Here is an 18,371-nt window from a genome sequence, read left to right as displayed (position 1 = left end):
GGAGGGGGTCCACCATATCTCCACATGCAGATTCCTGACAGGACCTGTGTGATGTCAGGATCATGTGATCAATCACATGATGGAAGAGTCACAAAGTCTGGGCTTAAATGGCTGAAGGCCAGAGCTTTCAGTGTTCAGTGTGAGTCTGGAGAGAGAGCACTCCAGAAAGGTATGTGCTAAACCTGATCCTTTGGGAATGTGTCTTGTGAGTGGGCAGATTCCAGCTAGGAAAAGGACTGTTTTTTTTTTCTTTCTTTTGCTGTTTTGCCTAGAGGGCTGTTTACTTTCCATAGCTTGGTTTATGCTGTCTATAATAAACCAAGCCTTTTTCTTGGACAGTGTTCTGGTTAAACCTCTGTGTCCAGCTGAGTGAGCTGATCTACCACACAGCCCACAAGATGGAAAACACTATTGCAACCTCTGCTTGTAACCAGTGCTAAGAATTGCTCCAAAGCACTGGTGATCACAGATTGGAGGGGGTCCCTGTCCAAGAACAGTATATGGATCCTTTACACCTTTTGGGCCACTGTGCAGCTGCACAAGTTGCACCAATGATATCTCTGCCCTGTAAAATTTTGAAAAATATTTAGAATTGAGAGTCCTCAGTGGTTGATACCTTTTAATGGCTAACTGAAAAGATGGTAACAAATTGCTAGCTTTTGAGACTACAGCTTGCAATTTGCTACCATCTTTTCAGTTAGCCATTAAAAGGTATCAACCACTGAGGATTCTCAATTCTAAATATTTTTCTATCTACTGGCTAACACAGTACCAAGATATTTATCTTTCCTGTGAAAGGTTGAGAAGAGGATATGATCATGAACTATCAGAGTAAATAAAAGCATGAGGAGGAGTCAATTTTTCACTGCAGGAAATGTGTAAGATATTTGCTTTTCATGCACAGAGGTGTCCATAACCTTCAAATATAGCTTAACCCCTTTACACCCGAGGGTGATTTTCAGGTTAATGACCAGACCTATTTTTACAAAATCACATTCAAGAAGTTTATTAACCCTTCAGGAGCTCCACGGGATTTTTGGGAATGTGAACAAAAAATGAACATTTAACTTTTCCCCCAAAATTTAATTCAGATCAAATTTTTTTATTTTGACAAGGGGAACAGGAAAAATGGACCCCAAAATTTGTTGTGCAATTTCTCCTGAGTACGCCGATACCCCATATGAGTGAGAAACCCACTGCTTGGGCACACAGCAGAGCTTGGAAGGGAAGGAGCGCCAATTGACTTTTTGAATGCAAAATTTGCAGGAACAACTGGCGGACGCCATGTCACATTTGGAGAGCCTCTGATGTGCCTTAACAATGAAAATCCCCCGCAAGTGACACCATTTTAGAAACTAGACCCCTCAGGGAGCTAATCTAGATGTATGGTGAGCATATTGAACCCTCAGGTGCTTCGCAGTAGTTTATAACGTTGAGCCGTAAAGATAAAAAAACTTAACTTTTCCCCACAAATGTTATAGCAAAAAATATTGCATTTTCATAAGGATAACAGGAGAAATTGCACCATAAATTTGTTGTGCTATTTCTCCTGAGTACGCCAATACCTCATATGTGGGGGAATACTACTTTTGAGGCACAGTGCAAAGCTCAGAAGGGAAGAGGTTCCATATTGGAGTTCAGATTTAGCTGGAATGGTTTGAGGGTGCTATGTCACATTGGCAGAGCCCCTAAGGTGCCAGAGCAACAGAGACCCCCTATATGTGAGACAGCAGCAAAACGTAAAAACCCGCTATAAGGCCCCTTTCACATGTCCTGATATTTCCAGTACAGGAGATGTCAGTGTCTGTGTAACACACTTGTGGCATGCGGGTGCCGCATCTGTACCACACAGACGGTTCCCCAGTGTTGGGTGCTGAATTCTGCTCTCATCATTCTCCCCAGCTCTGCTGGCGATCGGCGCGAGCAGGGGAGAATGATGAGTTACATTTAAGCTATAAAAGAGCAGGTGGTGGCTAATGGGACTATTACTCCCATTAGCCTATCCCTGCTGCTGCTAATAACAGTGACAGCAGGAGCAGCTGATGGGGTAATCATCAGCCGCCACCTGCGCTATGAAAAAAAATAATTTAAAAAAACAGCATGGGGTTCCCCCCCTTTTTGACAACCAGCCTGGCTAAATATCACAGCTGGAGGCTTGTATTCTCAGGCTGGTAAGGGGCCATGGATATTGCCCCCAGCCTAAAAGTAGCAGCCTGCAACTGCCCAGAAAAAGCACATCTATTAGATGAGCCAATTCTGGCGCTTTTCCCTGCTCTTCCCACTTGCCCTGTAGCGGTGGTATATGGGGTTCATATTTGTAGGGTTGATGTCACCTTTATATCAAGCCCATGGCTTAGTAATGGAGAGGTGTCTATAAGACACCTCAGTAGAAATTGTGGGACACATTTTGGTGCCACCTTTACCCACTTTTTCTGTGAAAATGTAAAATCTTTAGCTAAAAAATTTTTTGGGTGGTAAACATGTAGTTATTTTGAATTCATTGAGAAGTTTAGTTTGTAAAATGGGGTCACTTATGTGGGGGTTCGGCTGTTCTGGCACCTCACTGGACTCGCCCAGTGGGTTATGTCACCTGCCACCATAACAGTAAAATTTGGTGCTCCTTGCCTTCTGAGCTTTGCACTATGCCTGAAAAATATTTCCCGATTACTTGTAGGGTATTGGCACACTCAGGAAAAAATGGAACTCAGTTTATTGCAAAAAAAAAAAATGTCCTACTAGCCTTTAGAAAAGTTAAAAACTTGGGGTTAAAACAACATTTCAGTGGTAGAATTGTAACTTATTACTTCTTCAACGCTCAGTGGTATAAAATTCTGTGAGGCACATGTGGTGCTAATATGATCACTGCACCCCTAGATGAATTCATTGGGGAGTGTACTTTGTAAAAGGAATTCACATATAGGGGGTTTCTGTTGTTCTGCCACCTCAGGGGCTCTGCCAATGTGACATGGTCCCTCAAACCATTCCAGCAAAATCTGAACTCCAATATGGCGCCTCTGCCTTTCTGAGCCTTGCACTGTGCATCAAAAGTAGTATTCACCTACATATGGTTTATTGGCGAATTCAAGAAAAATTGCACAACAACTTTTTGGCCCAATTTCTCCTGCTACCCTTGGTAAAATATAAAAATGTGGTTGAAAATATTATTTTTGTGGAAAAAATGTAACTTTTTATTTTTACGGCTCTACGTTATAAACCTCTGTGAAGCACTTGGGGGTTCAAAGTGCTCACCACACATCTAGATAAGTTCTTTAGGCAGTCTAGTTTCCAAAATAGTGTCACTTGTGGGAGTTTCCACTGTTTAGACACATCGGGGGCTCTGCAAACACAACATGGCATCTCATCTCAATTCCAGCCAATTTTGCATTGAAAAAGTAAAATGGCGCTCCCTCCCTTCCGAGCTCTGCCATGCACCCAAACAGTAGTTTACCTCCAAATATGGGGTATCAGCGTACTCAGGAGAAATTGCACAACAAATTATGGGGTCCAAATTCTCCTGATACCCTGGGTAAAATGAAAAAATTTGAATCTGAACTAAATTTTTTGTGAAAAAAAGTGAAATGTTCATTTTTTTTTTAACATTACAAAAATTCCTGTGAAGAACCTGAAGGGGTAATAAATGTCTTGATTGTGGTTTTGAGCACCTTGAGGGGTGCAGTTTTTAGAATTGTATCACTTTTGGGCATTTTCTATCATATAGACCCCACAAAGTGACTTCAAATGTGAGGTGGTCCCTACAAAAAATGGTGTGGAAAAATGAGAAATCGCTGTTCAACTTTTAACCCTTATAATTTAGTAACAAAAAAAATTTTGGTTCCAAAATTGTGCTGATGTTAAGTAGACATGTGGGAAATGTTACTTATTAAGTATTTTGTGTGACATATTTCTGTGATTTAAGGGCATGAAAATTCAAATTTGGAAAATTGTGACATTTTTAAAACTTTATTCAAATTTCTGTTTTTTTCACTAATAAACACAAGTTTACATTTTTTTTACCACTAACCATGAAGTACAATATGTCATGAAAAAACATTCTCAGAATCACCTGCTTCCTTTGAAGCGTTTCAGAGGTATTACCTCACAAATAGACAGTGGTCAGAATTGTGAAAATCAGTTTGGTCATTAACATGCAAACTACCCTCGGGGGTTAAGAAGTTAAATAAACTATTAGCAAGTTTTGGGGAAGATCTATGTCCAGCCCATAGATCTTAACAGCATATTTACATATAAAAGAAAAGTGGATTTTTCAGGAATAAGACATCAGATTGTAGATATCGGTATCATTTTATTGAATTTTCTGTGATCAGCTTTCCAATACAGATGGCTTAACAGAACTGATTCTACTGACAGATTGCTGTCAAAAATAAAAGTATACGATCAAAACCAAAAGAGATACAAATGTCATATGCGATTTATTACATGCTAGTTGTACCCGACCACACTTTGTTTCATAATGACCATTTTTCAAATGGGTAGCCCTGTCATAAGATATCAATAGTAGATCATGCATTGCACATAGGCAGCCATTCTTCTTTGAGTACAGGATCTGTTTACTCAAGTCGAAATGCAACCAAAAATGATGATTTTAAGCTGGACAGAAGCTCATTGCTCTGGTGATCGACATCCTGTTTACACTGCACGGTTATTAGGATCACTAGATCCCTAAAATTATGACTTGTAAATGAACCTTAAAAATAAATTTTGTTGTAACTGCATGGATAGCTAAATATTAATCCTCTGAAATATAAGTTTGTAGAAACAGTGCACATTAAGTATGTGTCAATAACAAGGTGGATTTGAATAACACGTGCATTTTTAAGTTATTGACAAACAATACTTTTTTAATATTTAAATTAAATTTTCTTTATCTTGCAGGGTTCCATTCAGCAATTATCACTGAAGCCAAACCCAAGAGCAGCGGAGGATCAATGTGAAGATGATGATCCCTATGTAAGTTTTTAAATCTCTAAAGGATCACGCAAGATCAGTAGTGGAAATGGATTTAGTAAGATTTATCAGATTTAATACTTTGCGTAAAAATAACACTGCTAGTTTAGGCCAACACACAGGCTCTCCATGAATGTGTTGTGACTGTCACACAGCGGTGACACATGCAGCTGCGGCGCCGAACAGCTGATTATCAAGAGCGCATCAGGTATCCAGGTTACCAATGCAGCTATTCGGTAAGTGCTATAGCTATTCGGATGAGGAGTTATCCGAAGCTATTCGCTCATCACTAGTTGTCACCTATTGGTTACATATATACAGTCTATCAGGTTAAGCTACAGCATTTCTTTATATCTGCCAACTGTATGATTAGAATATCATGTAGTCTTTTTCATCCATGTTACTACAGTCTCTAGTATTTTAACATAAATGAAAAGTAGCATTCCATTAAGTTATACTCAGTATAAAGGGAATCTGTTAGCAGATTTTTGCTATGTAATCTGAGGACAGCATGAGGTAGGTGCTGAGGCACAGATTTCAGGGATTTGTCTCTTATTAGGCTGGGCGGTTTTATAACCATAAACATTAGTGAATATTATCACTGCCCAGACTAGCTTCCTTATGCCAAGTGGTCCGACTCTGCCCCTCCTCTGATAAGCAGCTGTCAGTAGACAATGTACATAGAAAGCTGTGGTGTGGGCACTGTGATGTTGGCAGGGATAGCTTTCTGAGCACTGCTACATGCTACATCTAAGAACTCTTGTTGTGTCTGAACTGCTGCACCCAGTAAACTAAGTGACACATCCTTGGAATCAGGGACTTCTTTCCTACATTATCCTACTCTCAGATGAGGTAGCTAAGAGTCTGGTGAAAGTACAGGCCGGAGTGAGCCGCCCCATCCCCCAGCAGCGTAGGCAAAGGCCGGCATGACAGGGGGATGGAGGGGAGTGGGGTCAACTTAGTGGGGGTGCAATACGCATGAAGGGGTATATAAGGCAAGGTGTGGGTGGGGTTTAACCAGTTCCCACTCCAGAGACTTACTGAGCAGTCCCTTCCCCATCTCTCTGCTTACCGAGATGGGATCCATCGAGCAGGTGCTGGAGAGGCTGCGAGTGGCTGCCGAAAATCAACCTCCCGGCTGGCTGGAGTCCCAGGTGTCCGGAATCATTGGTAGAGGCAGCAGGGATGTCTCCGTGGTCAAGCGGTGCTCCCGGCGCATTCGGCCTCTGGAGCGCTTCTCCCCTGTTCTGCCTCCCAGGTCCCAGTGCCGGCACAGGAGCCTCTCCGGGCTGGATCCTGCCCGTAAACACCCAAGCAGGCCCCGGTCTGGGAGAAATCTGACATCTGGGCTGGGGCCTGCGGTGGTTGATAGGCCTTCTTCCCTGTTGCTTCCGGGGGCGGAGCTGTCACGTGCCGGGTCCTCAGCAGCTCCAAGTGACATCACGGCGGGTCGCTGTGGTGATGTCCCGGCCATGTGGCCCGCCTCTTCTGGTGGACGTAGATAACAGGGGAGAACCTTTTCTGTTGCAGCGACAGGCAGCACCCCAGGAGATTCAGGGCTGCTGGACGTGTCGGCGGACTGGGGATCATCCTCACTATCCTCCAGCAGGGCTGGAGTTGATCGGCTACAGAGATCGCCTGGGAATGGAGTGGGCGGTGGGCTTGTTCCCAGGGGGCTTCCCTCTCAGGCTGCACCTGATGGCATTGGATCAAAGACTGAGAGGCCTGTTGGGGCCACGGTATCCGGACCATCCTCTGGAAGCGGACCTCAGGCTCAAGAGGGTCCACGGATCGATTAGAAAGGTTGGACGGCTGGACGAGCGTGACGTCTGTGGCAGGGGGATCACAGCTCCTCCTCAATCTGGTGAGCATCAGTCTATGTCCTGTATGTTGCCGGCGTTTTTACTGTCACCGTCATTTAGGGTTAGTTAGGCTGTGGGGTCTGTAGTTCAGGGATTTGGAGATAGTTCTGATTTGGGGACTGATGGGGTGAGGGAGTTATTGTCTAATGTGCGGGAGTTGCTGACATGGTTGGGATACATTAGGTCGGTGCCATCTACTTTGGCGGCATGGGTGGGTTCTCAAGAGTTAGGTCACGGTTCAACAGGCATAGGTTCTGTGGTGCCTAGCAGGGCATTCGAGCCAATGTTGGTGTCTGTACAGGACAAAAAAGAGAAGTTAGGCGGGATTCATTTAGATGATAGGGCGCACGATGAAGTTTATGTTTGTTTTGAGGGGCCGTTGGGGGCTCATTTGAGGAAGAAAGTGCGTGAGAAGATTTGAAAGGATGAGTATGTGGAGATTTTTTCACTTCTTCCTTTGGAAAAATTTAATCTGGATAAGACTAAAAAGGAGGATAGTAAAAAGGAGGATAAGGAAAACCGGAGATGGCGCCTGATACCCCAGACTTTTGTGAATTGGCTGCAGGCGTTTGCGATTCTGGCGAGAATAGTAGGCGAAAAGGCACCGGGGAATTGCTCCACCTTGTTTAGCTATATGGACTCTATAGGTGAGGCACATAGGGTCTATGGGGGTCAAGCTTGGCTCCTTTATGATGAGCAGTTTAGACAGCGGAAGGCGGTGATTCGATGGGATCAGAAGGACATAGGTTTGTGGTTCCAGGTTATGGCGCCAACTTGATTTGGTCATTCCTTTCAAAGTGGGGCTGGGATTGCTGGCCAGTCCACATCCCAAGGAAGCACTTGGGATGTGGCCAGTGTAAGGCCAGTGTAAGTTCGGGACCACTTGTAAGTTCAAGCACATGTGCTCGCACTGCAATTGTTCGCCGCCACCAGGTGTTTTAAGAAAAACAAAGGTAAGCCAGAAAGTAATTCAAAAGGAGGTGACGCCAGTGAGGCTGGACACGAAGGTCCCCTATCTAAATAGATTTACGGATAAGGCAGAGCTGTTGTTGTTGGGTTTCTGCGATGGGTTTAGAATCCCTGCGCCTCATTTTTAAATCCCCCAGGTTTTGAAGAGCCTTAGGTCAGTTGAGTTGCATGCTGATGTTGTTACAGAAAAGATGAATGAGGAGGTTTCTTTGGGAAGGATGTCCGGACCTTTTCAGGTTCCTCCATTGGTAGACTTGGTGGTATCGCCTTTGGTTGTGGTCCCAAAAATGGAACCAAACAAGATTTGGTTTATTCATCATTTGTCTTATCCTTGGGGGTGGTCCGTGAATGATGGGATAGACCCAGAACTTTGCTCCGTTGTTTATACATCATTTGACGAAGCGGCTCGTTTTGTGCGTAGTTGCGGAGGTGCGCGTTGTTGGCAAAGACCGGTATTGAGTCTGCTTTTCATTTGTTACCGGTTCACCCTGAGAGCGTGAGTTTGTTGGGTTATTATTGGAGAGGGGGGTTTTATGTTGATAGATGTTTGCCAAAGGGTGCTTGTTGTCTTGCGTGTCTTTTGAGACTTTTAGTTCCTTTCTTGAATGGATATCTCGGGACTTGTCCGATTTTGATTCCTTGAAACATTACTTGGATGACTTTTGTGCATTGGGCCGGGTCAGTCCAGGTGCAGTGAAGTTAGTTTGAGGATGGTTGTCTGGGTGGCGGAGAGCTTTTGTGTCCCGTGGTGCCTGGGAAAACAGAGGGGCCGTGCACGAGCCTCTCTTTTCTGGGCATTGTTATTGAATCTATCATTTGGAAGTTCAGGTTACCCGAGGAGAAGGTAGTAAGTTTGAGGGAGCAAGTAGCACAGGCGAGATGCTTGAAGAAGCTGTCACTGCGTGAAGTTCAGTCGCTTCTTAAAAAGCTGAATTTTGCTTGTAGGATTATCCCGATGGGGAAAGTTTTATCACGCAGGTTGGCTAGCGCCACGGATGGTGCCTCATCATTTTGTTCATTTGTCCAGTGAGCACAAGGCCAATATGGAAGTTAGGGACAGTTTTTTGGCACGCTAAAATGGCCGTTCTTTGCTGATGGAGGAGGCGGTTGATAACGTGGATTTGGATCTGTTTACTGACGCTTCTGGTGGTGCTTGTTTTGGGGCTTATTTCAATGGCCAGTGGTGTGCCACTAGGTGGCCAGAAGAATTGTTTGCTACGGGGTTGGTGAGGAATGTAACATTGTCGGAGATTTTTCCCATTCTGGTAGTGGTTCATTTGTGGAAAGTTGATTTTCAGAACAAGCAGGTCCATTTCAATTGTGACAATATGGCTGTTGTGTGTGCGATCAATAATTTGACGACATCTTCGCCTCTGGTGATTCTGGTTCTTCGGTAGTTGGTGTTGTTTTGCCTGTCCATAAGTTCGTATGTTACTGTTTCCCATGTGCCAGGAGTGAAGAATTCCAATGCTGATTCCTTGTCTTGTTTCCAGTGGCCCCAGACGCGGAGGAGTGGGTTTGGAGTGCCTACCAGAGCTTTGGAGCGTGGTCTCTGGGATGCAGAACCTTTGATCTGGGCGTTGTTGGCTCCTAGCACATGGTCTGCTTATCAGTCGGTATGGTGTACATGGGAGAATTGATTGGTGTCGTGTAAATCCAGCAGCACTGGCGAGAGTCAGGTGGGAGCTTTGTTATTGTGGTTGAAGCATGGGGCTGACGAAGGGTGGTCAGCAGCAAAGGTGGGCAGACATAGTGCGGCTTTGGCCTTCGGTTTTAGGCTTAGGGGTCATAGGGATCTAATGAAGTCATTTTTGTTAAAGCAAGCGATTAGGGGGTTTACAAGAAAGGAGAGTCTGGGGGATTGAAGGCGCCCGGTCTCGTTTGGTGTGTTGGAGCAGTTAGGCTCGCATTTGGATGAAGTTTGTGTATCTGATTTTGAGGTGGTTCTTTTTCATTTGGCCTTTTCTCTTGCCTTTTTTTGGGCTTTGAGGGTTGAGGAGATTGTGTCTCCTAGTAGGGTGATACAAGGAGGTCTATGGGCTAAGGACGTGGTGCTTAATGGCGGTCGTTTAGAATTTTGAATCAGGCGGTCTAAGATGGACTAGGATGGAAAGGGTAAAAGGGTGGTTTTGGGTGCAGTACCGAGTTCTTTGATGTGCCCAATTCGTTGTTTGCAGGCGTTTGATATTTTTAGCCGGGGAAAAAAGGGCCATTGTAATGTCACGAGAATGGGTCCTTTCTTTCCAGGTTTCAGTTTGTCGCGGTTTTTACGCAAGCCCTGACTGTTTTGGGTTTGGATGCTTCTCGGTTTGCATCTCATTCATTTCGAATCGGGGCCACCACTGAGGCAGCAGTTGGAGGTTTAGCTCAAGAAGTAGTGCGGAGGATTGGGAGATGGGAGTCCAGGCGTTACAAGAGTTACATTAGACCTTGAGGAGCAGGGGTGTGTTTTTCATTTTGGGTGTGGCATTTTCCTGTTAATCAGTATTGATTTTAAGCTGTTTAGAGTTTATAGGTTCCAATCCTCTGTTGGTCTGGATCGTAGGCCTCTCCTATGTGTATTGGGGTGCAAGGCGTGCAGATGTACGGTGCGAGGGAAGACAACACAGTTTTTCCAGGGACGTGGCAGTCATCGGGTGGTTGGGCTTCAGGGGATTGGATTGGAACAAAGTTATGCAGGAAGTGCACAGAGGTGTCAGGTTGGATAAGCTGCCCAATAATTTGGTTTTGCATGTTGGGGAAATTATTTGGGGGTCCGCCCATTTCGCGAGTTAGTGAGGGACATCAAGCACGATTTACTCAAGTTATGGATATCGTTTTGAGATCTGACTGTGGTGTGGATGGATATCGTCCCAAGGAAATGCTGGCGGCATGCTAGATCAGTGGAAAAGATCAATAAGGCGAGAATCAAAGTAAATTGGGTGGTATCCAGTTTTGCAATCAGGAACGGGGGCATGGCGATACATCATTTCGAGTTGGAGAAAGGGGGCGAGGAATTTTTGCTGGGAGATGGTGTGCATTAAAAGGGGTGGACATTGATTTGTGAGCCCTTGGTTTGCAGAGTGGTATTGAGAGGGCCATAGCGGTTCGGTGTCGGGGGGGGGCTTGGGTATCTGAGGTGGTCAAATACACTCGTTGTGGCGGTTGGAGGGGTCCTTGAAGATGATGCTAAATTGGCCTGGGGGATACATCGGGATATGGATTCTTCAATTGGTGCGAGATTATGGTTTTCAGGTCTGGTGATTTTGGGGGAATTTTGGCAACCGTGGGCCGAATTCCCGGGTTTAAGTGGACAATGGTACCATTCGGGGTATATGGTGCTCTCGAGCCAGTGGGGTAAGGGCTTGTATGGTTAATCACCAGATTTTGAGCTTCAAGGACCCTCCCCATGTTATTTATTTACTGTTAAGTGTTTGTATGTAAAGGCTGCTGTGACCGATTAGGGTATGTTTCCACGTGCAGGAAACGCTGCGTGTCTGACGCTGCATAGAGCCGCAGCGTCAGACACGCAGCGTCCAGATGTTACAGCGTAGTGGAGGGGATTTAATGAAATCCCGTCTCCACTATGCGTGGTAACACGCACGCGGCGGCCCTGCAACTCCGGACATGCTGCGCGTCTTTTCAGATCGAAGCATGTCCGTATATCTTGCGGCGACGCTGCGTCGCCGCAAGATATAGCACAGGGCCCTATGGTGGAGAGCGATGATCCCGGATGTGTGCTATGAACACATCCGGCATCATCGCGTCCCAGAAAGGGGGCGGGGCTTACCGCAGAGCGGGTTTGCCGCTCCGACGATACCGCCGGCCATCCTGAACGTGGACACGCAGCCTTATTATCCAAGTTTAGAGTCCTATCTTCATTTGGGAAAGGGCATCGGGTATGGGAAAGGGGCAGTTTAAGTGGAAGAGGATTAGAGATTGGAGAAAAACCCACACCGGGATATCGACAATACCAATGTAATGAATTAACAAAAATGTTTTACACTTACATTCACTGTATAACATTTTACTCTAAAACAGCATATAACAATAAACACAGTTTCAGGAAAAATTTTTTTAAAGGGAATCTGTTACCAGGCTTTCACCACTTAATCTGCAAGCAGTAGGCCACTTACTGAGATTCTTTCTTAGTTTTTATGAAACACTGTTTTATCATCAGGTGATAAAATCACCAGAGATCTAGTAAATCATGTAGTCCCTCATTTTCACAAGGTCTGCATTATCCTGCCCCCACCACTGATTGGCAGCTCTCTGCATGTGCATAGTGTTCTTACAAAGCAGCCAATCAATTGTGTAGGTGGGGTTATACAGAGATCATTTTTCACAGAACTGGTAATGTAAGGTCCCCAGGTTGGTAATCATAAATAAGGGGCTGTGTTCCCCCTCCCTGTCACCCCACAAATAAACAGTGTCCATCAATGTTGTGCTGTGTACAATGCAGTGCACTCACTTTCAGATTGGAGGTCTCCACTCCATCCACGTCCCTGGGTGCAGGATCAGCCACGCACAAATCAGGGGACACTGGGTTCTTAATAACTAGTTCAACTTTATTTAACAGTTTGAGTTCAATAGATGATATAGCACAGTACGTTTCATTATTTTGCATCGATTCAGTTTAAGCTATCCCTTTGCTTACTTCTGCCCTGGGATACTCCATCTAATCTTGTTTCCTCACACATCCTGCTTAAGGCATGCTTTCCAGTGTCTAGTTCCAGCTGTAGGCCCCGGATGTTAAGGGAATGTCTGCTGAAGACTGTTACTCATGTTCTCATACTGCTGCCTGAACAATGCATACTCCTTGTGCCTTCCAGCCCTCTGGCCTTGAACTCTTACAAAAACTTTATCTCTCTCTCCATCTAAGGCTAGGTTCACATTGCATTAGTGGCTGTCCGCTGACGGAATCCGTTACATAGCGCCACTAACGCAATGTAACGGATCCGTTAGCGCACCCATTGACCGCAATATATGTAATGCATCCCTAACGCATGCCATTTTGGCATGCATTAGCGATGTTCCGTTATTTTCTGACGGACCTCGAACGCTGTCTGCAGCGTTTTTGGGTCCGTTCTTGCTAGAGCAGATCAGGCATCTGCGCTAGCGCAATCGCTAAGCGCGATCCCTTTTTAGACATTACGTTAACGCAGTCCGTTAGCATATGCACTAGACGGACTGCACAACGCAAATGTGAACCTAGCCTTACCCAAACAGGAGGTGCGCCCCTTTTTATGTGACTTTACCCCCTCTCATTCTGGGCTGGTCTCAAACACATTAACCGTATATAAACATGTGCTCTACTTTTTCTAACTAATATGCCCACCACTGCATATTTTCCCTTTCCTAATCTAAACTTTAAGCCCTGTACTATACCTTATATCCTAAACTACATCTTTGTTTTCTCTTTTCACTATATATTAAATTGTACATTAATCACCATACATAAGAAGGACCACATAAATTAGTGCCCAAAAGGTTCTATGCACTTTATATTTTATATTACACTATAAATCGCAATGAAACCACGTCACACTACACACTTTATAATTGTTGTCTTCAGGGGCAGGAACACAACAGTTTTTATCACACCCGTACAGTAGATCTGCAGCAGCTAAAATGGTGACTGTATCAAAACTGCAGCAAGCAGCCGTGTAGCTGATGCATTGCTGGAATCAAGGTTTCTGCACTACATCATGCTGAACCCATATCAGGTAGCAAAAACCCCATTACATATTCAATTATACATGAGACTGTTCAGATGGACTGAAAAGATCCACAGTATGTATGAAAATAACAAAATTGTTCATCTTTATCCTCTGCGAGAGAAACCACAAAACTAAAATTACAGAAATCTACAGGTGAATGAACACTCTAAAATAAGCCTATGGTTTTTTAACAGGCGTCTGGAGAAAGCAGTGGGGACGAGAGCATTAGCGAACAAATTGGAGCTTCAAAAACTCATGAATCTCTCCCTCAAACACCAGTACCGGTGAGTCCGTGTCTGTCAAGGCTCTATGTGTGATTTAGCACAAAATACAACTTTTCAACACCTTATTATATAATAATAAAAATAAAAAGAGGCATGGAAGTCCAGATGGGCTGTGGAAGCAGTGCGACAGGTGAGCTATAAGGTATTATGTTTATATATATATGTATACAGAGCATAATGGAGAGCGTTAAATTAGATGTAGAATGTAAGCCCACAAGGGTATGGCCCTCACCCCATCTTTGCCTGTCTGTCACTATTAGTTTGTTCATTGTATTTTATATTTGTATTTTGTATGTAGCCCCTCCTCATGTACAGTGTCATGGAATCAATGGAGGTCTAAAAATAAATAATAACAACTTTGATGCACATCAAATTTCTTTGTGAAATCAACAGGATTTGACTAATTCAGATCTTGGCAGATTCGATCATCTCAAACCATCACCCCTAGTGTTTAACACACAGGTATCTTAAAAGTATGGCCATGTTTAGCCTATCACGATAAGAGTTTTTAGCATTTTCAGGAAAACCAAATTGTCAGTTTTTCATAGAAGTGAAAGGACTGCACCATTTATACAAAAGTATCTCTTTCATTGATGACCCATGCTTCAGCTAATAATTAAAAAACACATGTACAAACTGGTCATAATTTTCATGGCCAGCATATACTGGAGCAAGATAAATTACTGTATATACTCGAGTATAAGCCGACCCGAGTATAAGCCGACCCCCCTAATTTTGCCACAAAAAACTGGGAAAGCTTAATGACTCGAGTATAATCCTAGGGTGGGAAATGCAGCAGCTACCGGTAGATGTCAAAAGTAAAAATAGATACTAATAAAAGTAAAATTAATTGAGACATCAGTAGGTTAAGTGTTTTTGAATATCCATATTGAATCAGGAGCCCCATATAATGCTCCATACAGTTTATGATGGCCCCATAAGATGCTCCATATTAAAATATGCCCCATATTATCCTGCATAAAGGTTAATAATGGCCCCATAAGATGCTCCATAGACACATTTGCCCAATATAATGCTGCACAAATGTTGATTATGACCCCATAAGATGCTCCATAAAGATATTTGCCCCATATAGTGCTGCACAAACCTTGATTATGGCCCCATAAGATGCTCCATACAGACACTTGCCCCATATAGTACTGCGAAAACGTTGATTATGGCCCGATACAGACACTTGCCCAATATAGTGCTGCACAAACATTATGGCCCCTTAAGATGCCTCATACAGACACTTGCCCCATATAGTGCTGCACAAACGTTGATTATGGCCCCATAAGATGCTCCATAAAGATATTTGCCCCATATAGTGCTGCACAAATATTATGGCCCCATAAGATGCTCCATACAGACACTTGCCCCATATACTGCTGCACAAATTTTGATTATGGCCCCATACAGACACTTACCCCATATAGTGCTGCACAAATGTTATGGCCCAATAAGATGCCCCATACAGACACTTGCCCCATATAGTGCTGCACAAACGTTGATTATGGCCCCATAAGATGCTCCATAAAGATATTTGCCCCATATAGTGCTGCACAAACCTTGATTATGGCCCCATAAGATGCTCCATACAGACACTTGCCCCATATAGTACTGCAAAAACGTTGATTATGGGCCCATACAGACACTTGCCCCATATAGTGCTGCACAAACATTATGGCCCCTTAAGATGCCTCATACAGACACTTGCCCCATATAGTGCTGCACAAACGTTGATTATGGCCCCATAAGATGCTCCATAAAGATATTTGCCCCATATAGTGCTGCACAAACATTATGGCCCCTTAAGATGCCTCATACAGATACTTGCCCCATATAGTGCTGCACAAACATTATGGCCCTTTAAGATGCCTCATACAGACACTTGCCCCATATAGTGCTGCACAAACGTTGATTATGGCCCCATAAGATGCTCCATAAAGATATTTGCCCCATATAGTGCTGCACAAACATTATGGCCCCTTAAGATGCCTCATACAGACACTTGCCCCATATAGTGCTGCACAAATGTTATGGCCCCTTAAGATGCCCCATACAGACACTTGCCCCATATAGTGCTGCACAAACGTTGATTATGGCCCCATAAGATGCTCCATACAGACACTTGCCCCATATAGTGCTGCACAAACGTTGATTATGGCCCCATACAGACACTTGCCCCATATAGTGCTGCCAAACATTATGGCCCCTTAAGATGCCTCATACAGACACTTGCCCCATATAGTGCTGCACAAACGTTGATTATGGCCCCATACAGACAATTGCCCCATATAGTGCAGCACAAACATTATGGCCCCTTAAGATGCCTCATACAGACACTTGCCCCATATAGTGCTGCACAAACGTTGATTATGGCCCCATAAGATGCTCCATAAAGATATTTGCCCCATATAGTGCTGCACAAACATTATGGCCCCATAAGATGCTCCATACAGACACTTGCCCCATATACTGCTGCACAAATTTTGATTATGGCCCCATACAGACACTTACCCCATATAGTGCTGCACAAATGTTATGGCCCAATAAGATGCCCCATACAGACACTTGCCCCATATAGTGCTGCACAAACGTTGATTATGGCCCCATAAGATGCTCCATAAAGATATTTGCCCCATATAGTGCTGCACAAACCTTGATTATGGCCCCATAAGATGCTCCATACAGACACTTGCCCCATATAGTACTGCAAAAACGTTGATTATGGGCCCATACAGACACTTGCCCCATATAGTGCTGCACAAACATTATGGCCCCTTAAGATGCCTCATACAGACACTTGCCCCATATAGTGCTGCACAAACGTTGATTATGGCCCCATAAGATGCTCCATAAAGATATTTGCCCCATATAGTGCTGCACAAACATTATGGCCCCTTAAGATGCCTCATACAGACACTTGCCCCATATAGTGCTGCACAAACATTATGGCCCGTTAAGATGCCTCATACAGACACTTGCCCCATATAGTGCTGCACAAACGTTGATTATGGCCCCATAAGATGCTCCATAAAGATATTTGCCCCATATAGTGCTGCACAAATGTTGATTATGGCCCCATACAGACACTTGCCCCATATAGTGCTGCACAAATGTTATGGCCCCATAAAATGCTCCATACAGACACTTGCCCCATATAGTGCTGCACAAATGTTGATTATGGCCCCATACAGACACTTGCCCCATATAGTGCTGCCAAACATTATGGCCCCATAAGATGCTCCATACAGACACTTGCCCCATTTGATGTTGCTGCGATAAAAAAAATCACATATTCACCTCTCCGTCACTCAGGCCCCTGGCACTTTCAATATTCACCTGACTTTGTTCCAGTGCCGCTCCATCTTCAGCGTTTTCTGCACTGACGTTCAGGCAGAGGGAGCACACTAACCACGTCACTGCGCCCTCTGACCTGAGCGTCACTGCAGAAGACACTGAAGACGGAGCGGTGCCGGAATGGGGAACAGGTGAGTATCGCGCAGCGCTCCCCCTCCCCATTATACTCACCTGCTCCTGGTGCGGTGCAGTTCATGGTTCCCCGGCGCCGGAAGCTTCTTCCTGTACTGAGCGGTCACCGTTTCTGTTCATTACAGTGATGAATATGCGACTCCACCCCAATGGGAGGTGGAGCAGCATATTCATTACTATAATGAGCAGTACCATGTGACCGCTCAGTACAGGAAGAAGCTGCCAGCGCTGGGAAAGTTCAAGTTTCGGTATTTTCTGTCAGGAACACCCCTCAAAGTGACTTTAAATGCGAGATGGTCCCTAAAAAATGGTTTTGTAAATTTTGTTGTAAAAATGAGAAATCGCTGGTCAACTTTTAACCCTTATAACTTCCTAACAAAAAAAATTTTGTTTCCAAAATGTTGCTGATGCAAAGTAGACATGTGGGAAATGTTATTTATTAACTATTTTGTGTGACATATCTCTCTGATTTAAGGGCATAAAAATACAAAGTTTGAAAATTGCAACATTTTAAAAATGTTCGCCATATTTCCATTTTTTTCATAAATAATCGCAAGTAATGTCGAAGAAATGTTACCACTAACATGAAGTGCAATATGTAATGAAAAAATAATCTCAGAATCAGTGGGATCCGTTGAAGCGTTTCAGAGTTATAACCTCATAAAGTGACAGTGGGTCAGAATTGTAAAAATTGGTTCGGTCATTAAGTACCAAATTGGCTCTGTCACTAAGGGGTTAAGAAAAGGATATAACTGTACAGTATATGGTAGGCAACAGATCTGCAAAAAAACATGTCTAGCTTCCTGCCTAGTGGCCCTGTGTTATAAAGTCATAATACTGTACTATTTACAAATTGCCCTTTTGGAAAAACATTACCTTGCTTACACCAACTGATAAGTGATAAATATATGAAAAGTACATGTTATTATATCGCTTACAACACCTATGTCTCTCTACATTGTATCAAATTTGCATTGAAAGTAACAGCACGTATATAGCTAAAGAAAGCCAGTATATGGAAAATGCTGACAGTAGTTATCTTCTTACACTAACCTACACACTGATGTAAGATGTAATGTGGTCGCTAGAGCAATCAG

At 43.9% G+C, this 18,371-nt stretch overlaps 1 protein-coding gene across 2 annotated transcripts in view; it reads left to right on the top strand.

Annotated features, from left to right (window-relative positions):
* Positions 1-18,371, top strand: part of COL15A1 (collagen type XV alpha 1 chain) — a 1,189,398-nt gene that overhangs the window by 328,568 nt on the left and 842,459 nt on the right. For both annotated transcript variants that reach the window (XM_069730463.1, XM_069730464.1), the window contains exons 4-5: positions 4,894-4,968; positions 13,690-13,779. In XM_069730463.1, coding sequence (XP_069586564.1) covers positions 4,894-4,968; positions 13,690-13,779 — 165 coding nt within the window. The remainder of the gene's footprint in view (positions 1-4,893; positions 4,969-13,689; positions 13,780-18,371) is intronic.

This window comes from Ranitomeya imitator, chromosome 6 (assembly GCF_032444005.1).
Source record: "Ranitomeya imitator isolate aRanImi1 chromosome 6, aRanImi1.pri, whole genome shotgun sequence".
Classification (NCBI taxonomy): Eukaryota; Metazoa; Chordata; class Amphibia; order Anura; family Dendrobatidae; genus Ranitomeya; species Ranitomeya imitator.
This window is presented reverse-complemented; position numbering and strand designations above follow the sequence as displayed.